The sequence below is a fragment of the Malaclemys terrapin genome, chromosome 21, assembly GCF_027887155.1.
Source record: "Malaclemys terrapin pileata isolate rMalTer1 chromosome 21, rMalTer1.hap1, whole genome shotgun sequence".
Lineage (NCBI taxonomy): Eukaryota > Metazoa > Chordata > Testudines > Emydidae > Malaclemys > Malaclemys terrapin.
Window position 1 is genome coordinate 13,713,749 of NC_071525.1, and position 27,230 is coordinate 13,740,978.

The 27,230-nt window shown below is 63.1% G+C and overlaps 3 protein-coding genes across 4 annotated transcripts in view; 1 reads left to right on the plus strand and 2 right to left on the minus strand.

The window, feature by feature from the left end:
• Positions 1–9,772, plus strand: part of KMT2B (lysine methyltransferase 2B) — a 36,076-nt gene extending 26,304 nt beyond the window's left edge. Inside the window, exons 21-37 of the mRNA XM_054010758.1 lie at positions 375–481; positions 719–856; positions 1,649–1,807; positions 2,033–2,153; positions 2,329–2,407; positions 2,966–3,120; positions 3,518–3,736; positions 4,025–5,408; positions 5,672–5,770; positions 5,862–5,959; positions 6,239–6,376; positions 6,554–6,628; positions 6,893–7,070; positions 7,328–7,435; positions 7,565–7,648; positions 7,939–8,068; positions 8,707–9,772. Of these exons, the coding sequence (XP_053866733.1) occupies positions 375–481; positions 719–856; positions 1,649–1,807; positions 2,033–2,153; positions 2,329–2,407; positions 2,966–3,120; positions 3,518–3,736; positions 4,025–5,408; positions 5,672–5,770; positions 5,862–5,959; positions 6,239–6,376; positions 6,554–6,628; positions 6,893–7,070; positions 7,328–7,435; positions 7,565–7,648; positions 7,939–8,068; positions 8,707–8,982 (3,548 nt within the window). The 3' untranslated portion in view covers positions 8,983–9,772. The remainder of the gene's footprint in view (positions 1–374; positions 482–718; positions 857–1,648; positions 1,808–2,032; positions 2,154–2,328; positions 2,408–2,965; positions 3,121–3,517; positions 3,737–4,024; positions 5,409–5,671; positions 5,771–5,861; positions 5,960–6,238; positions 6,377–6,553; positions 6,629–6,892; positions 7,071–7,327; positions 7,436–7,564; positions 7,649–7,938; positions 8,069–8,706) is intronic.
• A 100-nt stretch (positions 9,773–9,872) lies between these two features.
• On the minus strand, positions 9,873–13,879 carry IGFLR1 (IGF like family receptor 1). Its single transcript, XM_054010759.1, has 8 exons — positions 13,775–13,879; positions 13,200–13,415; positions 12,612–12,801; positions 12,306–12,411; positions 12,036–12,195; positions 11,779–11,883; positions 11,165–11,257; positions 9,873–11,091 (listed from the first exon to the last, which is right to left on the minus strand). The coding sequence occupies exons 2-8, from the start codon at positions 13,372–13,374 to the stop codon at positions 10,781–10,783; spliced, it is 1,140 nt and encodes a 379-aa protein (XP_053866734.1). The 5' UTR covers positions 13,375–13,415; positions 13,775–13,879; the 3' UTR covers positions 9,873–10,780.
• Positions 13,880–19,102: 5,223 nt separating this feature from the next.
• On the minus strand, positions 19,103–24,557 carry U2AF1L4 (U2 small nuclear RNA auxiliary factor 1 like 4). 2 transcript variants are annotated; one of them, XM_054010867.1, is made up of 8 exons: positions 24,508–24,557; positions 24,165–24,252; positions 23,901–23,967; positions 23,614–23,663; positions 23,189–23,287; positions 22,855–22,988; positions 20,362–20,457; positions 19,103–19,515 (listed from the first exon to the last, which is right to left on the minus strand). In XM_054010867.1, the coding sequence occupies exons 1-8, from the start codon at positions 24,549–24,551 to the stop codon at positions 19,431–19,433; spliced, it is 663 nt and encodes a 220-aa protein (XP_053866842.1). In that variant the 5' UTR covers positions 24,552–24,557; the 3' UTR covers positions 19,103–19,430. The 2 variants fall into 2 exon arrangements, with proteins under 2 accessions (XP_053866842.1, XP_053866843.1); XM_054010868.1 differs by lacking the exon at positions 23,189–23,287.
• Positions 24,558–27,230: the final 2,673 nt, after the last annotated feature.

A 27,230-nucleotide genomic window follows, 5' to 3' on the forward strand; every position in this document is an offset into this window, starting at 1 on the left:
GCCAGGACTCCTGGGTTCTGTTCCTGGCTCTGGGAGGGGAGGGGGTTACAGTGGGGGCTGGGAGCCAGGACTCCCATGTTCTCTCCACAGCACTGGGAGGGAAGTGGGGTCTAGTGGTTAGAGTGGGGGGAGGGAGGGGTGGTGGTGGCTGAGAGCCAGGACTCCTGGGATCTGGATCTGGCTCTGGGAGAGGAGTGGGGTCTGGTGGGTTAGATTGGGGGAGTGGGGGCTGGGAGTTGGGCCAGCTGCTGGGTGGGTAGGAAGGAACTCCGTGATCCCTCTCCATGTGTGTTGCTAGGGCCTTTCTCCTACCCCCCCATCCCCTCCCCGCCATCGGGTCTCCGCCCCAGCAGCTCTCACCCCTCTCCCTGCAGGTGGGAAGGACCAGGAGGTGGTGCTGGCGAAGCAGGGGCTGGGCAGTGGCGCTGAGGACAAGCGTCAGTGCGCCCTGTGCCTCCAGTACGGGGACGCCCCCTCCAAGGTAAGCCCTAGCCTGCACCAGGGCTGGGGGAGTCCTCAGCCCTTGAACGTATGGCCTTGGGCCACTGGGGATCCCGTGGGGCTCTGACACCTGGGTTCAGTCCCCTGCTCGGGGTGGGGGAAGTGGGGGCTAATGGTTAAAGTAGCGGGGGCTGGGACAGAACCCCATTTTTGCCCTTTGCTCCCCCTGCTGGCTGGTGGTGCTGACCCTGACCCCTCGCTCTCCACCCCTCCCCAGGATGCGGGACGGCTCCTGTACATCGGCCAGAACGAGTGGACCCACGTCAACTGCGCCATCTGGTCGGCTGAGGTCTTTGAGGAGAACGATGGGTCCCTGAAGAACGTGCACGCCGCTGTGGTGCGGGGGCGCCAGATGGTGAGGGGGCAGGGCCCTGCAGGAAGGGAGTCGGCCCTGGCTGGGTGAGGGGGCAGGGCTGAGGTGCTGGCAGGGCTATGGCGTGGGGGAGCGGGTGAGGACTGTGGCTCTCCCATTGAGGTGGGTGGCCTGTTTGCCGGGGGGGGCTAGGGCTGAGACTTTTTGGAGGGGGGCTGTCTGCGGGGTGGGGGGGGTGGGGGACAGTTGGGGTGGGCAGGGCTGAAGCTGCCGGGGCGGGCTGAAGCCGTGTGTGGGGAGGGGGGAGACGCGGGGCTGAGGCCGGGTGGGGCAGGGCCTGTCTGCCACCGGGGGGCGGGGGCAGGGCCTGTTGGCCGGTGGGGGGGTGGGGACAGGGCCTGTCTGTCATTGGGGGGGGGGGTGCGGGCTGAGGAGCCGGGGGGGGCAGGGCCTGTTGGCCGGTGGGGGGGTGGGGACAGGGCCTGTCTGTCATTGGGGTGCGGGCTGAGGAGCCGGGGGGGCGGGCAGGGCCTGTCTGCCACTGGGGGGTGTGGGCAGGGCCTGTTGGCCGGTGGGGGGGTGGGGACAGGGCCTGTCTGTCATTGGGGGGGGTGCGGGCTGAGGAGCCGGGGGGCGGGGGCAGGGCCTGTTGGCCGGTGGGGGGGTGGGGACAGGGCCTGTCTGTCATTGGGGGGGGGGGGCTGAGGAGCCGGGGGAGGGCAGGGCCTGTCTGCCACTGGGGGGTGTGGGCTGAGGCCGGGGGGACTGTTTCCCCTCTGCACTGGCACAGGCCAGGCTGCGAGCACTGCCCCCTTACCCCTGCTGTGCCCCCAGCGCTGCGAGCACTGCCAGCGCACTGGCGCCACGGTGGGCTGCTGCCTGTCGGCCTGTCTCAGCAATTACCACTTCATGTGCGCTCGCCTGCGCCGCTGCACCTTCCAGGAGGACAAGAAAGTTTTCTGCCAGAAGCACACGGACCTGCTGGATGGGACGGTGAGGGGCCACACCAGGGGCACCTGTGGGGCGGGGCTATGGGTTGTGAGCCAGGCGGGTTGGGCTATGAGGCGCTATCCCCACTGGAGATTGAGGGCTGGGGCCCCATGGTGTGTTTGCGGGGGTCCCTCTGGCTAGGCTGGCCCTGGCGGGGGTTCCCCGCTAAACGGCTCCCAGGCAAGGGCACACTGCCCAGCTGTTGACCCGTCCCCCTGCCCACCCCAGGAGATCGTCACCGAGGACGGGTTTGACGTGCTGCGCCGGGTCTACGTGGACTTCGAGGGCATCAGCTTCAAGAGGAAATTCATGGTTGGCCTCGAACCCGACACCGTCAACATGATGATTGGTGAGTGTGGGGGGGCTTCTCCCTTCTAGGGGGCGCCGGCTCTCATCCGGCCCCAGAGCAGAGGACTGGCTGACTGGGGTGGGGAATGGGGCATGTGGCCTCCCCCTCCACGGGGCGCCAGCTCTCATCTGGCCCCAGGTGTGTGCGGACACCCTCACTTTGTCTCCTATTCTAGGTTCCATCAAGATCGACAGTCTGGGGCTGCTGACGGACCTGTCGGAGTGCGAGGGACGTCTCTTCCCTGTCGGCTACCAGTGAGTATTTGGCCCCTGGTGCAGTGCTCCCCTGGCTCCCTACCATGCAGTGTGTGTGCTACAGAGGTGAACCCCCCCCCACCCTGGGGCTGCCTGTGTACCCCACCCCAATTTCCAGCCCCCCATTCCCCTCTTTGGGGGGCCAGGCGGGCGGCTGGGGCCATGCTGGAGCGGCCACGGGAGGGTTGAACTAGCAGCCCAAGGGAAGGGTGGCATGGATGCGTATGGTGCTGACCCAGCACCGTCTGAGCCAACGTGGAGACCCGTCTGGCCGCTCCTGCTGGGAGCACAGGTGTCCAGCCTGTGGGACGGTGCCCTGGCAGGCGCATTGCACTCACTGGCTGCACCATCTGGGAGGGGGCAGCCAGTGGGAGAAGTGTCCAAGGCATGGTGCAGCAATCTGGCCCGGCCACCTTTCGGGGAGGTGCTTTAGCCAGACACCTGCAGCTGGGCTTGGGGTCTCTGGCTTGTGTCGTCCCAGAGCTCAGGTGGCTCTGGGTGGTGCCAGGGCCCCCATGGCCATGCTCTGGCAGCTCACCAGCTGCCCTCTCCTGCTAGGTGCACCCGGCTGTACTGGAGCACGGTAGATGCCCGGAGGCGCTGCTGGTACAAGTGCCGAATCCTGGAGTGCCGGCCCCAGCTGAGCCAGAAGGAGCCAGACCTGCTGGGGGGGCTGGAGGAGAACCAGACCATCGCGCACAGTCCTGCCACAGGTGAGGGGTGAGGTGGGGGGGGCTGACCCTGTTGGGGTTGAGTGGGGGGCACTCTGCCACTACACAAGGGAGCTCTGTGGGCCCTGCACAAGCCAGGCCTGTTCTGGGCGGGGCGCTCCCTCCCTCGGGGGCGGGGCTGACCTTGGTGCACCAGCCCCTATGTCCTATCTGGGAGCCATCCTCTCACCCTGGCAGAGGATAAAAGACCCACTGCTGCTGCAGATAGGGGAGACTCCTTTCAGCTCAAAGTGTGGCGTTATGTGCGGCTGTTCCCCAGCAGCACTGCCCCAGAGGTGGCTGCATCTCCGCGCCAGGCACATGTCCTGGTGCTGTCTCCGGGGCCGTGCAGTCGGGGCTCCCTGCTCTAGCTAGCATGTTGTCTTTGCTCCCATTTCAGACTCTCACCTCGGGGACCCGCACCTCCTGGGCGCAGCACCTGCCATGCTGGCACCAGAGTGCCACTCACCTTCACGCAACCCAGGGCCCCTGCCTCCCCCCGAGTCAGCCACCGCCTCTGTGCCCCGCTCCCTGGCTGGAGCACGCATCAAAGTGCCCAACTACTCACCAACGCGCCGACCCCTGGCTGGGGTCTCCTCCCGGCCGCTGCCGTCACCCGGTAAGTGCCCTTGCCTGGCCGTGAGGGGCAGGGCCGGCTGCCCTATGAGGGGAGGGAGAAGGGTGGGCTGTTGCTTGTGGCCCGGCCTCTCAAAGGATTCTGGGAGACAAACACTGTGTGTAAGGGGGGGGGAGCTGTGGCCCAGGGGATTCTGGGATGCGCTGTGTGGGGTTTGGGATGGGGAGGGTGTTATTTTCTGGAGGCTGGTGGCCTGATCCTGTCTGGGAGGGGCATGCGGGGTGTCCCCCCACCCGGTGCCAGCGTCTAACCGCTCATCTCCCCTCCCAGGCAGCACGTCGTCCATGGCCCACCACATCCTGACAGTGGGCGACCCGGACTTCACACCACTGCGCCGCCCCCGGCGCCACAGCCCTCTCTCACCGCGCCCACCCCCCTGCCGGGCCCCCTCCCCCCCACGCCCCGCCAGGACTCGGCCGCCGGGCCCCACCTCTCTCAGGGCAGGAGCCGCTCCCCCAGGGAGCAGCCCACAGCACCCCCCTACCTCAGCCAGGCCCGGCCCACCTACCTCCCCCCCGGCGCTGCCCCCCGAACTGGCCTTCGATGAGCTCAATGTCTCGGACCTGGAGTTCGACGACAGCCTGCTGGATGAGACCTTCCACGAGGGGGGTGAGGGGCGGGGGCCTTGCTCCTCGCCCGGCCTGCCCCTGGCTGGCCCCAGCGACGAAGATGAAGAGGAAGAAGGGGCCGGGGGCACTGGGCACTACTTTCGCTTCCCCCCCACCGTGGTCACACGGGACCTGGACATGGCGCCGTACCCACTGGACCTGCCGCTGCCCCACATCGACCAGCTGGATGGGGTGGACGATGGGGAGGGCGAGGGGCGGGGTGCCAATGGCAAGAGGGTAGAGCCAGGAGTGGAGCAGGGGTCGGCTGGCCCCGCCCCCCCACCTGAGGACCTGCCCTCGGAGATCGTGGACTTCGTGCTGAAGAACCTGGGCGAGGGCAAGGCCCCGGAGCCCAGCGTGAATGGCAGCGAGGCAGGCCCCGCGCCTGAGCCGGCCCGTGCCTTGGGCTGGGTGCCAGGCAGCCCGGGGGTCCGGGTGCTGGGCCCCGAGGTGCCTGCCCCCCCCAAGCCTGGCTCCAAGGTCATCCTGGTCAACAAGCTGGGGCAGGTGTTTGTCAAGATGCAGGGTGGGGAGGAGACGCCGGCTGGGGGCAGCCTGGAGGGGCCGGGCGCCCCCGCCAAGCCAGGCCCAGCTCTGCCCCCGCAGCCCCCAGCCAGCCTGGGCACAGTGATCTTCCGCGCTGCAGCCCCGCTGGGCATGGCCAGGAGCCCAGTGCCCACCTGGACCATCCGAGCGCCAGTTCTCAGCATGGTGCCCATGGTGAATGTGCTGCAGCCATCAGGTGCTGGGGGGCAGCTCACCCTGGGCCCCTCAGCCCTGGTCACGCCCTCGCTGGGACTGACCCAGCCCTGCCTGCTGCAGCGCTTGGCCCTCAACTCAGGTCTGCTCCACCTGCCTGTCCCCCCGCCCCAGCCGCACCCCCACCAGTTCCCCAACAGTGCCAAGAGGGTTTCTGCCGTCGCTGGTGCCCCCCCCAAGAGGCCCAAGCTGGAGGAAGATGAGGAGCCGCTGCCCCCTGCGTTGCCAGCTGGTGCCCCTGACAGCCAGAGCAGGAACGGCTTCGCCGGCCCCCCGCAGGGCCCCGGGTAGGTGACCCCACCCCCCAAGCCGTGGGGAGCAGTGCATGCTGGGACATAGCCGCCCAGCACATGTCTCTTTGTAAGGGCGTGTCATGGGGTGCTTCAGCCCTGCCCCCCTGAGCTCTGCTGGTGCCCCTCAATCTCAACCCACAGCCCCTTCCTATCCCACCCCTGGGCTCCCCACAGTCTGCCCCGCTCTGCCAGGGCCCCTTAGTCCCAACCCACAGCCGCCACTGCCCCCTAAGCCCACTGCTGTGCTGGCGTTGCAGGCCCGGCCGGGTGCGGATGAAGACCCCCTCGGTGAAGAGCGTCCTGGACCTGGTGGCACTGAAGGAGCAGGCGGAGCTGAGCGATGGGGGCAGCACAGGGTGAGTGTGAGCCCTGCTGGCCCCCCACCCTGTCCCATCTTCCTGGCCGGTGGCCCATGTGTGCTGAGCTCCCTCTGACTGCCTCCTGCAGGTCACCCTCGGATCCCTCTCTGGCCCCGGAGTGCAGCCCCCGCATGCCGGATCCCAGCCTGGAGCCTCTGCCGGAGCCCACGTGGCATCGCTACACAGGTATTGCCTGGGCGGGCAGCGTGGGGCTGTGCAGCGGGATGAGGGGGCGCTGTGCCACGAGGAGCAAGGCAGAGGGAGCGGATGCTGTGGGGAGGTTGGGGCATCGTGCCATGCTCTGAGGGGGTTTGGGGGATGCCGTGCTGCAGGGCTTGGCTGGGGGGCAGAGTGGGGCCTGGGATTGGAGCAGGGTGCCCGTCCTTCATTGTGGAAGGTGTCTTGGAGATGTGAGCCAGGGCCAGCCGTCCTCCGCCCTGCCCCATCCTCACTCTCTGCCCCCAGGGGAGCTGTCGAGCTCTGATGAGGACACCCTGTACTGTGAGGATAAGGAGAACGAGGCGCCACCCAAGAGCCAGCCGCACCTATGTTTCGAGATCAGCAGTGAGGATGGGCTCAGCGTGCAGGCGGACAGTATCGATGGTACGGGGGTGGGTGGGCGCATGGGACACGGGACCTTTCCCCTCCAAGGGGGTGCTGGCTCTGAGCAGTCCCCAAGGGAGAGGACTGGCTGGCTTGGGGGCAGGGAGGGGCAGGACTTGGGGCTGTGGGAGTGCCAGGCAGCCCAGGGGCTTATGCTCTCCCCTGCTCTCTCCCCAGGTGCCTGGAAGGCCATGATTGAGAAGGTGCAGGAGGCACGAGCCAATGCCCGCCTCAAGCACCTGTCATTTGCTGGTGAGTGTGGGGAGCCTTGGCCTGGGGTCTTGTGGACTAGAGCAGGGAGGCTGGGAGCCAGGACTTCTGGGAGTGCAGTGGGGTATAGTGGTTAGAGCAGGCGGCGCTGGGAGCCAGGACTCCTGGGTTCTCTCCCTGGTTCTGGGCAGGAGTGGGGCTCGTGGTTAGAGCGGGGGTGGGGGAAAGGTGCTGGGCGCCAGGACTCCTGGGGAGGGGGCAGGGCTCATGGCCAAGCTGGTCTCTGATGCCTGGAGGTCTCCCCAGGCATGAACGGGGTGCGCCTGCTGGGCATGCACCATGATGCCGTCACCTTCCTGGTGGAGCAGCTGCACGGCGCCAAGTCCTGCCACAAGTACAAGTTCCGCTACCACCAGCACGAGGAGGAGGAGGAACCGCTGCCCCTGAACCCCAATGGCTGCGCCCGCGCTGAGGTCTACGTCAGGTGGGGCTGAGGAGACGTGTACCTGAGTGGGGCAGGTTCGGTCATGGGGGGTGGGGGTGGGGCGGGGGAGACACCTCAAACTAGGAATCCAGCCTTGGGGGTGGGGCTGGCGACCTGGCTGGTAGGAGGGTGAGGGGTCTGTCAGGAACGGGATGGGGGTTGGTGGGGGGTGCAGGGTTGATCCAGGCAGGGATGTGGGTGGGAATAGGGTAGGGGTCAATGGTGCTTTAATCCTGCCCTCCCACCCCCCCTCCCAGGAAATGCACCTTTGACATGTTCAACTTCCTGGCGTCACAGCATCGCACACTGCCTGAGGGCGGCACCTATGATGAGGAGGAGGATGAGGTGCAGCTGAAATCCACCAGGTAATGGTGCAGGGAGCCAGGATGCCTGGGTTCCCTCCCTGGCTTGGGGAGGGGCTAGGAGCCAGGACTCCTGGGTTCTGTGACCGGGCGGGTTCGGTTCTGATCCGCTCTGTCTCCTGCTCTCCCCAGACGAGCCACCAGCCTGGAGCTGCCCATGGCCATGCGCTTCCGGCACCTCAAGAGAACTTCCAAGGAGGCTGTGGGCGTGTACAGGTAATGGCCCCAGCCAATCCCAAGCCCTAGCATATGGCCCCGCTCTTACATGGCATGTACAGGGGGGCAGAGATGGGCATCTGGCTACAGCTGGTGCCCCCACTCACCCTGCTCCGTTTGCCCTGGGGATGCTCGCTGCTTGGCTCGCGCTGCCTGCCCCGCTCGGTGGGGCGTTTCCTTGTGGCGCTTGGCTAGCACTGCCTGCTCCCCCACCCCATGTTCTGCCTGTGATCCCAGGTCTGGCTCCTGCACTGACCTTGTGTTGTCTCGTGTCCCCGTCCCCCCCCAAGGTCGGCCATCCACGGACGCGGGCTGTTCTGCAAACGCACCATCGATGCGGGTGAGATGGTCATCGAGTACTCGGGCATCGTCATCCGCTCAGTGCTGACTGACAAGCGCGAGAAGTACTACGATGGCAAGGTGCGGGGGGGCTGGGCTGGGGGAGCTTTGCTGCGAAAGGCTCTATCTGCGGGGTGAGGGATGGTGGTGCTGGGGGGAGGTTGTCAGCGCTGGGGGAGCTGGTTGGGGACTGCTGGGGGGCTGGTCCATAGGGGCTGAGGGCAGGAGGGGAGCTGCTCTGTGGGGGTTGGTGCTGGGGGTCAGGTAGGTGGAGGCTGGGGCTCAGGTAGGTGGAGGCTGGGGCTGTGGGGGTTGCAGGGAGTGGGTTGCCAGCTTGTGGGGGCAGGAGCGGCTGTGGGGGTTGCTAGGGGCAGGTTGGCGGCTGGGGGGGATGGGTTGCTCGGGGTGGGTTGCCGCCTCAGGGAGGGGATGCTGGGGCTTGGTGCTGGGGGCAGGAGAGGGGCAGCTGGGTGGGGGCTGGTGGCCAGGGGGTTGCTGGGGGTGGGTTGCTGGTTCAGGGGATCAGGAGGGGTTGCTTCAGGGGGCAGGAGAGGGGTGGCTGGGGGGTGGGGAGGAGTGGCTGGGGAGGGCTGCTGGGGGCTGGTGCTGGGGGCAGGAGATGGGTGGCTGGGTGGAGGCTGGTGGCCGGGGGGGTTGCTGGCTCGGAGGCCCAGCAGCAGCCATGGGGCGCCCCGCGACCCATCCCCCCCCCCTTGCAGGGAATCGGCTGCTACATGTTCCGCATTGACGACTTTGATGTGGTGGACGCCACGATGCACGGCAACGCTGCCCGCTTCATCAACCACTCGTGCGAGCCCAACTGCTACTCGCGCGTCATCCACGTGGAGGGGCAGAAGCACATCGTGATCTTTGCCCTGCGGCGCATCTTCCGTGGCGAGGAGCTCACCTACGACTACAAGTTCCCCATCGAGGACGCTGGCTCCAAGCTGCCCTGCAACTGCGGGGCCAAGCGCTGCCGCCGGTTCCTCAATTAGCGCCCGCTGGTCTACCTGGGGCGCCCACCTTTGGAAGCTGGGATCAGCCCTCTCCAGAGCCCCCTGGTTTCCTGCTACCTCCCCCTGATCCTCTCCTTTTCCAGGCCCCCAGCAGCCCAGTGCTGGGCTTTTGGGGGGCAAGGGAGCCCAGCTGCTCGACACCCCCAGACACTGGCCTGGGGAGGAAGGGCCCCTAGTGTCAGTGCTGGGGGCAGGGCCCGGTGCCCCAGACTCCTCTGCTGTGATCTCCCCCTTTCCCCCCACCCACCCCCCGTTCCAGGGCAGCTTGTGGCTCCTGCCCCTCAATTGCCCCACTTGCCTGGGTGGGGAGGAGCAAGACTTGACTTGGGGCAGGCCCCTTGGGGAACACGGTCTTGCCCCCTTTTTCAGAGCCCATGTGGGCTGGGCTAGTGGGGTTTGCCCCAGAGCAGGGGAGCACAATGACCCCCCCCGCTGATCTGCACTAGCAGAGGCACGAGGTGTGTGTGTGTGTGTGTGTGTGTGTGTGTGTGGTGGCGGGGGGGGGGGTGAGTTTGTCCAGCCCCCACCTCCTGAGTCTGGACTCCCAGCTCTGGCCTGGGGCCTGCTTTCCTTTTTGTACGGGGAGGGTGTGAGTGGGGGGCGGGGGGCCAGGGCAGGCCCCCCAGTGGTCCCCCAACCCTGTAGATATTTGTACAGATGTTTCTAAACCTGTTTATTTTCTATGCACTTTTTTATTTAAAGCGGTGAGTCAGCCCCACGCCCCTGGCCCCGCCCCGTTGGTATAATTTTAAATAAATGGCCATTTTCACATGCTGCGCTCTTCCTTGGGTCAGTACGAGGGGAAGGGGGGATGCTGACATGAGTGGGGGGAAATGGGGTCTGGGCACACTGCCCCCTGCTGGGAAAGGCCTGCACCAGCTCCTGCCCCTGCTCTGTAGAAGGGCCTCCTCTTTTCCATTGGCTTATGCCTGGAGCAGGGGTAGCCACAGCTCCCTGCTGCTTCCCCAGCTGCCACCTCCTGGCTCTGGCCAAAGTCACCATTAACACAAGCAGGAGGATGCTGGGCGAGGGGGGTGGGACCTATTTCCATTCCTCCCTAGTCTCACGCTTCCAGGCAGCGTCCGTTCACTCCCGAGACACCTTCAGGGCTGGTGCCTGCTGCTCGGGCCAGGTTCATTGGAGGGACTGGCCCCATGTGCCATTATGTGCAGCTGTTCCCCACCCCAGAGGTGGCTGCATCTCAGTGCTGGGTGAGCTGTCCCCCTGGTTTGCTGCAGTGTGGCCGTTATCCAGATGCTCCTGTCCTGTGTCAGTTACTGTCTCCTGGGCTGGGCAGCAGTGTCAAGGTCTCCAATGTGGCTTTGGTGCCTCCTGCTGGCCTTTGATGTGACCGGCTGCACCAGGGGCTCTGAGACTAGGTTGGGGAGGGCAGCCCCTCTGGCTGATTGATCCTCAACCCTCCTCCAGTGTAGTTGCCAGGCCTGCTCTAACATCTGCCCCCAGCCACCTGGGAACCCAGGTGTCCTGGTCTTCAATGTAACTACACTCCTTGATGGTTCTTGGTGTACACCCCCCTCAGGGAGAGGCTAGCAGCTGAGAACCCAACTGCCCTGTGCTCTGTGATTCTTGTGGAGGAGGATAGATGGGAACCCCAGTGGCCTGCCCCCCCACCCTGGCCATGGGGAGGGGGGCTGTAGCAGTAAGGTGGCGCAGCTAGAGAGTGGAGGGCAGCATGAACAAGGTCCTGGCTTGTTTCCTTCCTGTGGTTGGCAGGGGGGTCTGAATGAGGGGTTGTGTGTCAGTCCAGGCAGGCAGCTCACACCCCCACCTGCACCCCTTCCAGCACCTGTAGGGCATCTTTGCGCCCCATGGCAGCCAGCAGCCCAGCCAGCTGCCCCAGTGTGGCATCGGGCTGGCGGGCAGCCACTGTCTCTAGGGTGGCGCGCAGGGGGCTGCGTGTGCTGCGCAGGGAATAGGCATAGTCAATCCACGTGGCTGAGAGGCCGTAACGGGCGGCCAGGTGCCGGGTGCCCCCCCCAGCCTTGCCCTCGGGGTCCAGCAGCATGATCAGCTCCTCCAGCACGTCCGCGTCGTCCAGCAGGTGCTGCAGTGGTGCCCCCCACAGGCCTATGGGGCACAGAGTGGGGGTGAGCTAGGACATGGGGAGGGGTGGGTGTAGGGGGAAGGGAGCCACACCTACCTGCATGGCCAGTGGTGGGTGCTATGGTGCCAGATGTCTCCTCTGCACTCTGGGGGTGAAGCAGCAGATGGGGCTTAGCCATGGGGCTGGAGGCTGGGGGGGCAGAAGGAGGAGGTGAGGGTTGGGGCCCTGGACCCCTAGCCCAAGGGGAGCACTGCGCAGCTACCAGAACCCTGCCCACTGCTCATGGAGCAGAGCTTCACACATGCACCGCCCCCCCCCACCCCCCCGCTAGGCCCCAGCTGCTGTCCAAGGAGCATTGCCCCTAGCATATGGGCTTCTAGTGCTTAGAGCAACCCTTCCCTGGGGGCAGGCCCCTCCCCTCTTCCAAGGAGCTCCTCCCAGAACAGATGTGTTAGTCTCTAAGGTGGCACAAGTACTCCTGTTCTTTTTCCCAGAACAGAGTAGACCCTGCCCCTTCCCAAGGGGGGCAGGCTCCTCCCAGCCTCTGCCTCAGGAGTTCAATGAAAATGGGAGTGGGGGACGGGGGAGGAGCCTGATGGGCAGTGGGTGGGACCTGCTCTCTGGGGGGGGGCCCTCAGTAGGGGGAGGGGCTTGATGGAGTTGGGGGTCTATTCCAGCACGGACAGCCGTGGGGCTGGTTGGTTACTCACCCTGGTGGGGGCACCAGCCACGCTGTGTCCAGACAATGAGAGCGAAGGCCCCAGCCAGCAGCACCAGTAGCAGCAGCATCAGAACAGCGACATACCCACCGTAGCCTGCAATGGGGGCGCCAGTGGGTCACGGGAACAGCGCCTGGCTACTCTGGCCGTGGCCAGCAGGGGGCACTGTGGGCACAGGGTGTGGGGGGAGCGCTCTGTGACTCCAGCCCCGGTCTGGCCCAGCAGGGGGCGCTGCAGACCCCACGTACCTGCCGTGTCGCTGCAGGATTCGGGCCCTCCAGGGGTCCCAGAGGTGGGGGCCGAAGCAGAGCCCGGGGCGTGGCCAGAGCCCCCCGGTACCTCTGAAGACATCGGGGAGGCCCCAGGCCAGCACGGGGGGAGGGAGGCAGGAGACTCGGCACCGGGAGCCTGAAAGGCAGAGTCATGCAATAGGGAATGAACACATCTGACACCCCCCGCCCAAGTCCGAATAGAACCCAGGAGTCCTGGCTCCCAGCCCCCCCCTCCCCGGCACCTACCTCCGCTGGTCTGTTGCAGTCGATGTTAGCCAGGAGCGCAGTGGGACACTGCTCGGCAGGGAAGCAGCACCGGGGCCGGCACCTCCCATCCGGCCCCTGCCGCTGCCTGCGGAGCCGAGAGCAGGCTTGTCAAACAGGGCAAAGAGCAGCGCCCCCTTCCCCCCCCCATGTGGAGAACCCAGGTGTCCTGGTGCCCAGCCCCCCAGCTCTCTAACCACTAGGCCCCACTCCTTCCCAGGCCCAGGAATTGAACCCAGCACCCTGACTCCCAGCCCCTGCTCTAGCCAAGGTGGGTCCCTGCCATACCCGGGGGGGCAGCACCGGGCATCCTGCAGGCGGGTGCAGGGGGTGAGCTCAGCGCCGGGCGGGCACTGGGAGCAGGGCTGGCACAGCAGGAATCGCCCATCGTTGAAGGATTTGGAGGGACACTCCTGGCTGGGAGTTGCGAAGCGGCCGCCTGTGTCCCTCATGCCGCAGTTCACAGTGAACTCCAGTCCTGGGGAGACCGTGGAGTGAGTCAGAGCCCCCGGACCCACACCCTGCACCCCACTGCACACCTCCTAGGGTCCCCAGCTGACCACCTGCCCCACAGCACAGTGCCCCCTGCCCTGCTCTCTGCAGCACGACGCCCCCCTACCCTGCACCCTGGGGCCCCCTGCTGACCACCTGCCCCACACCACAGCACTCCCTACCAAGCCCCCCATCCCACAGCATGGCACCCCCTGGTGAGCCCCTCGCCCCGCAGCATGGTGCTCCCTGGTGAGCCCCCCGCCACACAGCATGGCGCCCCCTGGTGAGCCCCCCGCCCCGCAGCATGGTGCCCCCTGGTGAGCCCCTCGCCCCGCAGCATGGCGCCCCCTGGTGAGCCCTCTCTGCTTCCCCCCCCCCACTCACCGTGCAGTGGGACATGGTTTGCGAGGCCGGTCTCACAGGGGACACAGGCCTGGGTCTTCTGGTGCCAGTACTGCAGGTGGCTGCACTTCTTGGACATGGAGTTCCGGGCCCTCGTGGAGGTGACAGGGGGCAGCAGGGCACTGGGCAGGAGGCAGAGCAGCAGGGGCAGCAGCATGGCAAGGACCGTGTGTGGGGAGGGCTGGGATGTGCTGGGACCTGGGAGAGGGGAGAATGTGGGGCGGGGCTGTAACCCCCACATCACAGCTACTCCCTCCCCCAGCCGCAGCCCCTGCCCTACTGATACCCCCCAGCTGACCCTGAGCCCAACCACCCCCTGCCAGCTGCCCATAACCCCCTAGCTCATGTCAACCCTCCCCACCTGTACTCCTTCCCCACAGGTCCCCTGGCTGCTTCAGCCCCTGCCCCAGTAATCAGACCCCTACAGCCTGTACCCCTCCCCCCCCCAGCTCACCCCTTTGGCCTGTACCCCTTCCCCACACACCCTCCATAATCCCACCAACTGTGCCCCCCCGATATCCCACCCTACCAGCCCCAGCTGTCCCCCAGGCTCTCACTCCTGCCCGGCGTGTGTATCCTCTTTCCTGCTGTTCCCCCACGTTCGTATGGGCTGGCGAGTTGCACGTGTGTTTGCTTCGCTGCTCACCTCTGTAAGGCATGTGGACTCTGTGGTGCTGCCTCCCCCCAGCCTGCCCCCCATTTCCCGTCTCCACCCTGCACACTTCCTGCCATCCTGAAAAACACTAGTCAGCTGAGGCAGATATAGCCAGTCAACTCAGCACTACTAACCGCATGGGGATTACCCAGCCAGTGCTGAGACGCAGCCACCACCAGACCGTGGCTGCTGGGGAATGGCTGTATGTAACACTGGACGGGACAGCGCATCTGGTGCTGTGATGCAGCCCCATCTGGGGTAGGGCAGCCAGGGAACAGCCACACATAACACCACATGGACAGCTTGCCCAGCCCTAGGTGACCAGACAGCAAGTGTGAAAAATCGGGACGGGGGTGGAGGGGTAATAGGAGCTTATATAAGAAAAAGCCCCCAAAATCGGGACTGTCCCTATAAAAGTGGGACATCTGGTCACCCTACCCGGCACTGAGATGCAGCCAGGTCTGGATTAGGGTAACTTGGAAACAGCTGCACGTAACACTGCACGGGGATGGCTCACCAGGTGCTGAGATGCAACTACCCCTGGGGCGGGGCAGCTGGGGAACGGCTGCGCGTAATGCCGCACAGGAATGGCTCACCCGGCACTGAGACATGGCCAGCTCTGAGGTTCTTGCAGCTGATGAATCTAGACAAAATACAGGGGATGAGAGTGCAGGAAAAGACAGTGACACTAAATGCTACAGAGTTCAGGGTGTGTGGGCAGGATTGAGAACTGGTGAGATGGTTCTTGGTAGAATGAAGTTCACTGATTGGAAAGCTTTCATGCCTATAATCCTGGGGGTGGTACTGTGCAGCTGTTCCCCGCCCTCAGAGGTGGCTGCATCTCAGTGTTGGGTGAGCTGTCCCTGTGTGGCGTTATGTGTGGCTGTTCCCTGGCTGTCCCATGCCAGCGGTGGCTGCATCTCAGCATTGGGCACGCCACCCCCCTGTGTCTGTTACAGTTCCTGTGGGAGAGAAAAGCTTTTTACCATCAGAATTTGGGATGCAGTTTATGGGGCAGGTGCAGAGGGAACATTTTTTGTCTTGTGAGCCCAGTTCTTTCCAAATCGCGCCACTGCTTGGGAGCTGAAAAAGCCAGAAGCTTCTTTTCCCTCTTTCTGTGAATCCAAAGCAGTTGGGAGAAGCTGAGAGCTACAAGTTCTACAAAGTCACAAGGCCAGCGTTCAACAGGGGTTTAAGAATCAAAAGGTGCAGATAGTCACCTCGTTGGAATGTCAGATTCCCAAGTTAAGTTTGTGATGTTGGCTGTGCCAGATGCCAGTCCATGCCCGGGCTGCAAGCATTAGCTAGGCCCTAACAGACTTGTAGCTGAAGCCCAGACCAGGTCACCTGTATGCTAGTTTCGCTCAGCATAGGTATTAGTCTAATGAGAATGGATTTAGTGTTTAGACTCTATGACATGCCTGTAAATTGCTGCCTGTGTTCATCTCACTTGCAATGTCGGTATGCCCGGCGAGAAGGAAAGACATGAGTTTTGCTTTAAAACTCTGAAAACGTTTTGCAATGCGAAGGATTGTCCCACCGGAGAACTGCTCTGTGCAGGGAAGCTCGGCTGGGGGCTTAGGATCTGAATGAAGGAAATCAAACAAACTCACAGGAACAATTTCCATCTGGGCTGGTTGACCTCGGACAGGGCCAGAGGCTGTAGCTGAAGCCAGAGCTCCCAGGGGGGTCCGCCCCAAAAGACAGATCACTACAACCTCAGTCACTCTTCAGATCCGCTGGTAACTCAGCGGTGTGTTGTTAGGAGAAAGTAAAGTAAATAGGGGAGAGACTAAAACAATAATAATCTTGCTTCTGGCTTTGCTTTTAAACAGGCTAAATAAGCAAGTAAGAGAATGTAAGTGAAAGCACAAGGCTGCACCCCACTCACCTTCCCCCCACAGCCGGTAGCCTTGAAGATAAGGGGCAAGGGGTTGCAATGGTTACCAAGTAGCTGGAGGGGAGGGGAGGGTGTAAGGAGGAGACGCGGAGTCTGCAAAAGAGTGACCATGACCAAAAGAATCCCTGCTCCGTACCCCTCCCATCAGGTACAAAAGAGACGGTCTTATCGACCCCCGGAATGGAACATGATCATGGATTGGAAGGGGTGGTCCTAGGGGAGGGGCACAAGTATAATTAAGTTTGCCAAGAAGGGGGGGGAAGAGGGGGTTAGGGGTTAGGAGAAGAAGGGGGTTCTAGAGGCATAGAGACCTGTAGTTGGGGGAGGGGAAGAGGAACACTCTCTCAACTGGCGCGAAGAGCTTCCTAACATGCTTGCTTGTTTAGCCCCAATAAACCCATCGAATTGCCTGCAGGCTGCGCTCTGGACTGTTACTTTCCAGCGAACTGCGTCTGGGAACTAAGAGGGAGGAGGGAGCTGGACCCCCACCAACATACGTTTGCTTGCTTAACTTGTAAATAACTCTTATTCCTAATTAATAGATGGCTGATCCTGTAATAAACTACAGGCATCGTCTTTGGGGGAAGATCTAGGCCAGTTGTTTTCAACCTTTTTTTCCCATCTCCAGACCTCTAAAAAAGTTTGAATGGCGGTGCGGCCCCCGTTGGAGAGTCTGCGGCCCACATGGGGTCCGCGGCCCACAGGCTGAAAACTGTTGCTCTAGGCCAGGGGTAGGCAACCTATGGCACGCATGCCAAAGGCGGCACACACAAGCGGATTTTCAGTGGCACTCACACTGCCCAGGTCCTGGCCACCGGTCCGGGGGGCTCTGCATTTTAATTTAATTTTAAATGAAGCTTTTAAAAACCTTATTTACTTTACATACAATAATAGTTTAGTTATATATTATAGACTTATAGAAAGAGACCTTCTAAAAACGTTAAAATGTATGACTGGCATGCGAAACTTAAAATTAGAGTGAATAAATGAAGACTTGGCACACCACTTCTGAAAGGTTGCGGACCTCTGCTCTAGGCTCCCATGGATCTGGGGTGCATGGTCTCTTGGGACTGGACGTGACCTGAACGTGTCAGTGATCACTAAGTCCAGCTTGTCTGGGTGGCGAGATGGACTGGAGAGCCCAAGGGGACTGTCTGGGACTCTATGCCATAGTCCAGGCATTCTCAACCATTACTGGCTCAGGGAAATCTAATTACAGACTATACCACCAGTCTGGGTGTATCTGCTCTGTGTGTGGGAGCCACTCCGGACAGTGTGACAGTTAAACACCCACCCTGCTGTTGTAGCAGCCCAGCTTTGTGACAAGTTTGGAGATCCGCTGCTGGGAAGCACTAGTTAAGAGCGAAGGTTTATAATTACCCGCCTCATTAGACCCCCAAACCCGGCTCATTGTGCCCCCAAACAGCCCCCGCAGTCCTATGTGAAGTTCACACTTACTGCAGCAGGTCGTTTTAAAGGCCAAAGGTTTTGATTCACGTCTGACTCCAGCCCATTGAAGGGCATTTTCTTGAAGAAAGAAGAAACCCTTGGAAAATATCGTGTTTGTGCCTGGAACTGCCCTTGCTACTCCTGGGGGGATTCGGCACCAAAAAATTAAAAATTCTGCACACAATATTTTAAAATTCTGCATATAAAATTCTACATAACCCAATATAATCACACCAGTTTCAATTATTTTTGGTCATTTATTTCAAAATACCTGTCAGCAAGTATGTCTGTAACAATACTTGAATCTTTTTTGTTGTCTGTAATGTTTTTTGACAAATAGATTCCTTACTAGGCATATTAATACAGAACTCTGAGTAATAATTCATTTAAACTACAACCCTGAACTGTATTTCCCGCCCCCCTCTGACACAGTGCAAAGGCTCGGGGGAGTCAGGGGTAACGGAGGAGCTGAGGGAGAGGGAAGTAAATTGCTGGGAAGAAGCCTGCATGTGAACTTGGGTTTTTTGCGGGGGTGGAGGGAGGGACTGGTAGGGAGCTTCCCCCAGACAGACCCTGAGCCTCTCCCATTCAGTCAGGCACATCTGCCCCTGTCCCCATGTGTCCCTCCACCCCCACTCAGACACCCACTACCCTCATCCCCAAGTGGCCCTGCACCCCCTCCCACTGTCCCTATGTGGCTTTGTACTCCCTCCCCCATCCCTGTGTCTCTGTCCCCCCACCCAGCCACTCCCATCCCTATGTAGCTCTGCACCCCTCCCTCATCACCATATGTCTCTGCACTTCCCTCCCCCGCATGGCCCTGCGCCTCCATTCCCATTGAGCTCCTGCCCCAATCTGTCCTCCCCATTAGCTCCTGTGAGCCCATCTGACCCCCCAGCACCCCACGCTGTCTGTCTCCCCATAGCCCCTGTCTTCTGGCCTGACAGGCACTGTGAAGAAGGCAGGCGCTTACTCTTCCTTCACTGGTGGGGAGCTGCAGCTTTGTCCCAGCGCCACAGTGCCCTATAGTGGGCAAAAGTCAGAACTGCAGCAACATTTCAGCAGAAGCTTTTTTCTGCTCAAAAATTTAGAAATCTGCAGGACTTGTTAATTATGAGCACACGCAGTAGCGCAGAATTCCCCCAGGAGTAACTTGGCAGCGTAACATGAGCCCAGCGTAAAAAGCATGGATGCAGAAACAAGGAAACGCAGCAGGCCCGGTTTTCTAACATTGTTAAAAAGGTCAAAATTCAGACGCTGATTCACTGGTTGTGCCGCTCTACAGCTGGGTAAATAACCAGGCACAGAGATGGGCAGCATCCTGCTTAGCCAAAGGAAGCACCAGGTTCGGCGGGAAGGTCAGACGTAGCTGCAAGACAACACATTTTACAGGAACGAACCTCATTTCGGGACCGGAACTCAACAAGACAAATGCAAACCACGACTCAGTTCCCCTCCTGCGCTCCCTGCAACACGGCACCCCTTGCCCTGCTGTGTGCTATGGCTCCCCCCCACAGCACAGTGCCCCCCCCCACTCCCCGCAGCAGTGTCCCCTGCCCTGCAGCACAGCATGCCCCCTGCTATGCCCCCCACCCCACAGCACGTGTCCTCTGCCAAGCCCCCTGACCAGCTCCCCGCAGCACGGTGCCCCCCACGCCGCTGCCCTGCAGAATGGCGCAGCCTGCCAAGCCCCCAACCCCACTCCCCGCAGCACAGCACCCTTGCCATGCCTCCAACCCCGCAGCACAGTGCCCCAACCCTGCTCCCTGCAGCACAGCACCCCCTACTGGTCCCCTGCCCCGCTCCCCATGGCACGGTGCCTCCTGCTGCCAATCAATGTAATCCCTAGTCCATGCTGCACCCAGAGTGAATGAGACGGGGTGGGGTGGATCATGTCTAGTTTATTCCAGCTCTCATCATTACATCCCACACGGGGGGAGGGACAAAGTTCAGACCATCACTCCCTGAGCAGTCCTCCCCGGATGCCTGGGTCCTACCGACTCCGCAGCCAGGGAGAGGCCCCCCCCAGTACACTCATGGGCTACGCAGGGTTAGACTACTAGCAGAATGTAAATAGAGAGGGGACTTAGGGATCCCCAAACCCGCCCACCGTGGGGACTCCAGCAGCCGCACTTCCGCTGGGTCTATGGCAGGTCAGGTGACTGGTGGCTGGCGGGGGGCTAGGTGAAGCAAGGAGCCTGGGGAGAGGTCAGAAGCGTCCATAGCGATGGTCGGGCGAGCGCTGGCGTTTCTTGCCACGGGGCCGGTCGTAGGAACGCGAGGGGGACGGGCCCCTGGGAGAGAGAACAGAGTCAGCATGGCCATGGCTGGCCCCCAGGGGGCGCTGCGTCACCCCCCGGCCCCTAGAGTTCCCCCAGGGGGCGCTGCGTCACCCCCCGGTCCCCCAGGGGGCGCTGCGTCACCCCCCGGCCCCTAGAGCTCCCCTGGGCCCCCAGGGAGCGCTGCGTCACCCCCCGGCCCCTAGAGCTCCCCTGGCCCCCCAGGGGGCGCTGCGTCACCCCCCGGCCCCTAGAGCTCCCCAGGGGGCGCTGCGTCACCCCCCGGCCCCTAGAGCTCCCCAGGGGGCGCTGCGTCACCCCCCGGCACCTAGAGCTCCCCCGGCCCCCCAGGGGCGCTGCGTCACCCCCCAGCCCCTAGAGCTCCCCTGGGCCCCCAGGGGGTGCTGTGTCACCCCTCAGCCCCTAGAGCTTCCCTGGGCCCCCAGGGGGCCCTGCGTCACCCCCCCCCCCCGCGCCCCTAGAGCTCCCTTGGGCCCCCAGGGAGCACTGTGTCAACCCCTGGCCCCGAGAGCTCCCCCGGGCCCCCAGGGGCACTGCATCACCCCCCGGCCCTGAGAGCTGCCCCGGCCCCCCAGGGGCGCTGCGTCACCCCCGGCCCCGAGAGCTCCCCCTGGGGGACACTGCCCCCAGCTCCTATACCTCCCCCACCCCCGTCATCATTCACCCAGCACCCCGACCTCTGCTACCCATTCTGCCCCAGCACCCCCCAACCTCATTTGTACAGCCCATGGACTTCCCTACCCTGCCCCCACAGGACCCCTGCGCCCCCCGCTCTGGGAGAGCAGCTGCCCCCACCCTCCAGTCACCCCCCAGGGGCCCAGGCCCCTTGCCCCCACTTACCGCCCGCGCTGGCTCCGCCCGTAGAGCTGCCGGCGCAGCTGCCGGGATATGGGCCGCAGGTGCATGAAGTTGCAGAACCCGCCGCGTGTGCACTCTCTGGGGGGCAGAGAGCAAGGGGGTGAGGGCCGCCAATGGGGGCACCTCGTGCTGGCCAAGGGGCACTGACCCTGAAGGGTTAACGGGACCAGGGCACCTGGCAGGTGCCTGCCAGGGGAGAGGAATCCCTGAGGCTCCACGTTCCCTCAAAACTGCGCAGTCGCACAGCTGCCTATTAAGCACCGTGCAGGTGCTTAGGGCTGTGGTGGGGAGAGATGCCTCTTCCCAAGGCCCGGCCCTGCCACGGCACCCCTACCCAAAGCCCAGACCTGCCACGACATCCCTCCCCCGGGCCTGACCTGCCACGGCACCCCTCCCCCACCCCAGACCTGCCACGACACCCCTCCCCCACCCTGCCACGGCACCCCTCCCCAAAGCCCAGACCTGCCACGACATCCCTCCCCCTCCCCCGCCCTGCCACGGCACCCCTCCCCAAAGCCCAGACCTGCCACGACATCCCTCCCCCAGGCCAGTCCTGCCACGGCACCCCTCCCCAAAGCCCAGACACCCCTCCCCCGCCCCAGACCTGCCACGGCACCTCTCCCCGGGCCCAGACCTGCCACGGCACCCCTCTCCCGGCCCAGTCCTGAACCTGCCCGCCCCTCCCCAGGCCCAGTCCTGCCACGGCACCCCTCCCCAAAGCCCAGTCGTGCCACGGCGCCTCTCCCCAAAGCCGAGACCTGCCACGGCACCTCTCCCCCGGCCCAGTCCTGCCATGGCACCTCTCCCGAAAGCCCAGACCTGCCACGGCACCGCTCCCCCGGCCCAGACCTGCCACGGCACCCCTCCCCCAGCCCAGACCTGAACCTGCCCACTCCTCCCCGGGCCCAGTCTGGCCACGGCACCTCTCTCCCGGCCCAGTCCCGCCACGGCATCCCTCCCCAAAGCCCAGTCCTGCCACAGCACCTCTCCCAAAAGCCCAGACCTGCCACGGCATCCCTCCCCCGGCCCAGTCCTGCCATGGCACCTCTTCCCAAAGCCGAGACCTGCCACGGCACCTTTCCCCAAAGCCCAGTCCTGAACCTGCCCACCCCGGCCCCAAACCTGCCGCTAGTAACAGGCGCCACTCCCCCAGCCCAGCCCCGAACCTGCCGCAATCGGGGGACAGGCACCGCTCCCCCAGCCCAGTCCTGAACCTGCCGCAGCCCGGGGACAGTCCTGAACCTGCCCGCCCCAGCCCAGCCCCAAACCTGCCACATTCAGGGGACAAGTGCCTTCCCCAGCCCTGACCCAGCTCAGAACCTGCCACATCCGGGGGAGAGCCGCCTTCCCCAGCCCTGACCCAGTCCCGAACCTGCCACAGCTGGGAGACAGGCGCCACTTCCCCAGCCCAGTGCTGAACCTGCCGCGGCCGGGGGACAGGTGACCCACCCCTGGCCCAGCCCAGCCCCTAACCTGCTGAGGCTGGGGGACAGGCGCCCCAGCCCCGCCTGGCCTGGACCTGCTGTGGCTGGGGGAGAGGCGCCTCTCCCCCCCAGCCCAGGTGCTGCTGCTGGGAGAGAGAGATGGGGTGAGGGGGGAGTCTTCTCTCCCCACTGTAGCCCCAGGGAGCCCCAGTGCACCCCAAATCCCTCATCTCCAGCTCCACCCCAGAGCCCATACCCCCAGCCGGAGCCCTCACCCCCCCCGCATCCCAACCCTCGGCCCCAGCCCTGAGCCCCTCCCGCACTCCGAATCTCTCGGCCCAGCCCCGAGCCCCCTCCCGCACTCCGAATCCTTCGGCCCCGGCCAGAGCCCTCACCCCCTCCCGTACTCCGAATCCCTCGGCCCCAGCCCCGAGCCCTCACTCCCTCCCGCACTCCGAATCCCTCGGCACCAGCCCCGAGCCCTCACCCCTCCCGCACTCCGAATCCCTCGGCCCCAGCCCCTCACCCCCTCCCGCACTCCGAATCCCTCGGCCCCAGCCGGAGCCCTCACCCCCTCCCGCACTCCGAATCCCTCAGCCCCAGCCGGAGCCCTCACCCCCTCCCACACTCCGAATCCCTCGGCCCCGGCCAGAGCCCCCTCCCGCACTCTGAATCCCTCGGCCCCAGCCCCGAGCCCCCCTCCCGCACTCCAAACAGGTGCACCAACACGGAGGTGATGTGTTACAAAATTCATTCCGCACATGGGTGGGAAAAATGAGAGGGAACACTGCCAAGGGTTAATGGGGCCCAGGCGCCCAATGGGTACTAGCTGGGGAAGGGAGGTCCCCGCGGGGTTAAGAGGACCGGGGAGCCTGGTGGGTACTGGCCTGGGGAGAGGGGGGTCCCTGAGGAGTTAGAGGGCTGGGGTGACCGGCAGGTACCTTCCTGGGGAGAGGTGATCCCGAGGGATTATGGGGCCAGAAAGGAGGATCCCCAAGGGGTTAACAAGGGCAGAGTCCCAGAGGTGCCACCCCTGTGCCTAGTCACTTACCCCATCTCGTACTGACGGCAGCAGGACTCGCGGAAGTCGGTGACTGGGGACAGCTCGGCCCGCACGGCCTGGCCATTGAACCAGCGATTGTTCAGCTCCCCCACGGCCCGCTCGGCGTCCTCCTCCCGCCGGAACTGGGGAGGTACGAGAGTCAAAAGGGCCTGCCTCTAGGGGGCGCTGGCCCCAATCTGGCCCCATGGTGGGTACTGGCTGGCTCAGGAGGGTGGGAGGAATGGGGCACAGGGCCTTTCCCCTCTAGGGGGCGCTGGCCCCAATCCGGCCCCAGGGCAGGTACTTGCTGGCTTGGGAGGCAGAGAGTGGAGCTGGGGGTTACCTTGACATAGACGTTGCCGACCAGGTGGTCTCCAAGGTTGTCACAAACATTCATCTCCTCAATCTCCCCATACTTCTCCTCCAGTTCCATGAAGACCTCCTGGCGCAGGGACAGAATGAGCTTCATGGGGTGAATACACACAGAGACGGCTCGCCTGGCCATGGGCAGCTGGGGAACCGCCACACATAACGCTGCACAGGGATGGCTTGCCTGGCCCTGGGATGCAGCCACCTCTGGGGCAGGGCAGCTGGGGAACAGCCGCACAGTGATACCACGTAAGGATGGCTTGCCTGATGTGAGATGCAGTCACTATTTCTGGCTTCTATTCCCAGCTCTGAGGGGAGGGGAGTTTTGTGGTTGTGGAGTGGGGGGACCTGGGAGCCAGGACTCCTGGGTTCTATCCTAGCTTGCTTTCAGTGACTTACCTCAAAGAAATTGTCATAATGCTCCTGCACTTCCACATCGCTGACATGACCTGGAGGAGAGAGACATGGACTCACTGCTGTCGGACATTGGGCAAGCTGCATGCGGTACCCCCTGTGCCTCCTGTCACCAGGAGTGAGGGGCGTCTCCAGAGGCCACGAGCTTCCTCACAAGCAAGGCAGTGCCCAGGAGCATGGACGGAGACCTGGGCGTTAAGGGCTGGGAGGCTGTGCACTTCCCCAGACAGTGTCCCATGCAGCTGGGCCAGGAGGGGGTAGCGGGTACTCACAGTGCGAGCCGTCTGCCGACTGGGCCGTGTTCTGGGGGTTCCGATACAGATTCAGCAGCACGATGGTCTACAAACAGAGATGCAGACACAATGAGGTGTCCGTGTTCCCCAGCTGCCCCTCGCCCAAAGGTGGCTGTGTCCCAGTGTCAGGTGAGCGGTCCCCATGTAGCGTTATGTGTGGCTGTTCCCCACCTGCCTCGCCCCAGAGGTGGCTGAATCCTGATCCCCAGACGCTGCGCCCCGGAGCCCCATTGCCAGGCTCACCTGGCTGAAGGTGGGTCTGTTGTGGAGGCGGGAACACCTGTCTCCGTGCCGACAAGCCCCGATCTTAAAGTAAAAAGAGCAGTTAACCCTGGAAAAGGGCCAGAGACGTTTAGTGAGCAAGGGGCTGGCAATGCCAGCAACCCCCAGAGTGCCTGGGACCCATGGGTCCTGACTCCCAACGCAGGGAGAGAACCCAGGAGTCCTGACTCCCAACCCCCGAGCCAGGGAGAGAACCCAGGAGTCCTGACTCCCAGACCCGCCTCCCCCTTAACCCCCTCCCCGAGCCAAGGAGAGAACCCAGGAGTCCTGGTCATCTGACCTTTGCCCCCCTCCCCCCACTCACTTGTCTTTCTCGGTGCCGAAGATGGAGGCCAGGTATTCGGCCATCTTCCCTCTTCCACCCGCCCCGGGTCACGCTGGGAGTTGTAGTCCCCACCCCCAATAGATCCCCCTCCACAGACTGGGCTGCTTGACTTGTACTGAACATGCGCACCCGGAACGAGCATGCTCAGTAACACCTGCTGAAGCCGTTGCCCTCGCTCTGCCCTTACTTGGAGTGGGCGGGGGGATGGGCTGGGTCTGGGGTGGAAACTGGATGGGGGCGTGAAGCAGCTGGAGGCAGGGTGGGGAGGGGGGAACCGGACCCAGGGGTTCAGCCCAGGGAGGAGGCACTGCCAGAGGGTGGCAGGGGGAAAAGCCCCAGCACAGGGGTGCAGGGCACCTGCCAGGTTTGCAAAAATAGAATGCAAGCAGGTTTTTTTTTAATTTCCCCTCTCCCAGGCCAGCACGTCACAGCACCCGCTGCTCAGGGCTGCGCTGTGCAGGGCGCCTCCCAACCATGGCACCCTGGGCAGTCCAGTTGCCCGCCCCTAAGGTGTGTTTCTTTTGGTAACAAGCATGGGGAGGGGGGAGCGTGGCCCTTCTGGCCCCCCCGGTTCCAGCGCCCTGGCTGAGACACACCGTCGCAGTGTTTTAAGCAATCTGAAAATGTTTTTGTTGCAGCCCATGCGTCTGGGTCCTCAGACCGCTATGGGTAGCGCACCCTGGGCCCGGGAACATCCCCACCATAGGCGCCGACTCCATGCCCAGAGCACCCACAGGGAAAATTTAGTGGGTGCTCTGCACCCACTGGCAGCCAAGCTCCTCCTCCCCATGCACCACATCCCCACTCCTCTGCTGTTTGGCAGCATGCTGGGAGGGAGGGGGAGGAGCGGGAACGTGGCGCGCTCAGGGAAGGAGGTGGGGATTTGGGGAAGGAGTTGGAATAGGGGCAGGGAGGGGATGGAGTGGGGGCAGGACCAGAGGGTGGTCGCGAACCCATCGGCGGGAGCAGAAGTTGGCGCATACGATCCCCACTGTAATGTCAGGAAGGTGAGGGAGACAACGCTGAATCTGGATGTGCAGCTCTCCTGAGAACATGTGTAACCATAAGTGTGCACACGGGGTGTGCTGGGTGTACCCAGGCACACCCTAATGCCCACGGGCTGGATCTGGCCCCTCGGGGCTTTGGATCCGGCCCGCGGGATTTGCCCCCCCGTGGTGCCGCAGGCCCCGCGCCGCTCTCAGAAGCGGCCGGCATGGCACCACGTCCCTGGAGGGGTGGGAGCAGAGGGCTCCTTGCGTTGCTCCAGGCACTGCATCCGGCAGCGCCCATTGGCCGGGAACGGGGAACCGCGGCCAATGGGAACTTCAGGGGAGGTACCTGGAGGCCATGGCAAGGGCAGCGCACGGAGCCCTGTACCCCCGCCCCCAGGGGCCACGCAGGGATGTGGTGAGCGGCGCGGCGTGGGGCCAGGGCAGGCTACCAGGAAGCACGCCGCTGCCACCCCGAGCTGCTTTAGGTAGCGGCGCCGGGCCAGAGCCCGAACCCCTCCTGCACCCCGCCACCCAACCCCCTGCCCTGAGCCCCCTGCCTGCACCCCATACTCCTCTTGCACCCCAACCTCCTGCCTTGAGCCCCCTTCCTGCACCCTGCACTCCTCCTGCACCCCAACTCCCTGCCCTGAGCTCCCTGATGCACCCTGCACCCCCATGCACTCCAACTCCCTGCCCTGAGCCCCTTATCACACCCCACACCCCTCCTGTACCCCCAACCCCCTGCCCTAAGACCCCTGCCTGCACCTCACACCCCAACTCCCTACCCTGAGCCCCCTCCTGCATTCCGCATCCCTCCTGAACCCTAACCCCCTGCCCTGAGCCCCCTCCTGCATTCCGCATCCCTCCTGAACCCCAACCCCCTTCCCTGAGCCCCCTCATACACCCTGCACCCCTCCTCTGCCCCAATCCCTTGCCCTGAGCCCCTTCCTGCACATAGCACCCCCTCCCACACCCTGCACCCCAACCTTTATGAAGTTTGCCTTAAAATAAATAAATAAATAAATAAAATTCCATGGCTGCACACCCTAATGAAAAGTGCTGTGCACACCTATGTGTGTAACACCAACAGACCCTGGTTGTTATTGGGCAGGATTGAACCTGGAGCCTAGTGTATGAGCCTCTATGCATGAGCTAACAGCCAGCTCTTAGCTAAGGCTGTAGAGCAAACTCATTTTCTCTCTCTCTCTCTCTCTGTAAGTCAGCAGTTCCCAAATTGGGGATCAGGACCCCTCAGGGGGTCATGAGGTTATTACATGCATGCACTTTGCATCCAGCATTTATAATAATGTTAAATATATAAAAATGTGTTTTTAATGTATAAGGGGGTCGCACTCAGAGGCTTGCGGTGTGAAAGGGGTCACTAGTACAAAAGCTTGAGAATCACTGTGCTAAGTGGTGTCAGTGCCACTAGATAGGACAGAGCACCACACCCAGGAGGTGTGTGGGTTACACACATACAGCAGAACTGCAGAGTTACGGAAGGGAGGGGGAGGGGTTCATAACTCTGGTTCTTTCAAAAGTTTACAACTGAACATTGGCCTAATGCAGCTCTGAAACTTTACTATGCAGAAGTAACCATCTTCATTGAAATGAAACAAGCACAGGCAGTTTCCTTACCCTGTCAAGTCTTTTTTTAAACTTGCCCTTTATTTTTAGTAGTTTAACACAGCACTGCACTGGATTGGCTTT

Coding starts and splice junctions, on each gene's coding strand:
- IGFLR1 (XM_054010759.1), bottom strand. CDS start 13,374: ATGCTGCTGCCCCTGCTGCTCTGCCTCCTGCCCAGTGCCCTGCTGCCC. Junction 12,196..12,305: donor ACTGCAACAGACCAGCGGAG/GTAGGTGCCGGG, acceptor TCTGCCTTTCAG/GCTCCCGGTGCCGAGTCTCC. Junction 11,092..11,164: donor ACCCACCACTGGCCATGCAG/GTAGGTGTGGCT, acceptor TGTGCCCCATAG/GCCTGTGGGGGGCACCACTG.
- U2AF1L4 (XM_054010867.1), bottom strand. CDS start 24,551: ATGGCCGAATACCTGGCCTCCATCTTCGGCACCGAGAAAGACAA. Junction 24,253..24,507: donor TTCGGCACCGAGAAAGACAA/GTGAGTGGGGGG, acceptor GCCCTTTTCCAG/GGTTAACTGCTCTTTTTACT. Junction 19,516..20,361: donor GGGCGGAGCCAGCGCGGGCG/GTAAGTGGGGGC, acceptor TCTCTCTCCCAG/GGGCCCGTCCCCCTCGCGTT.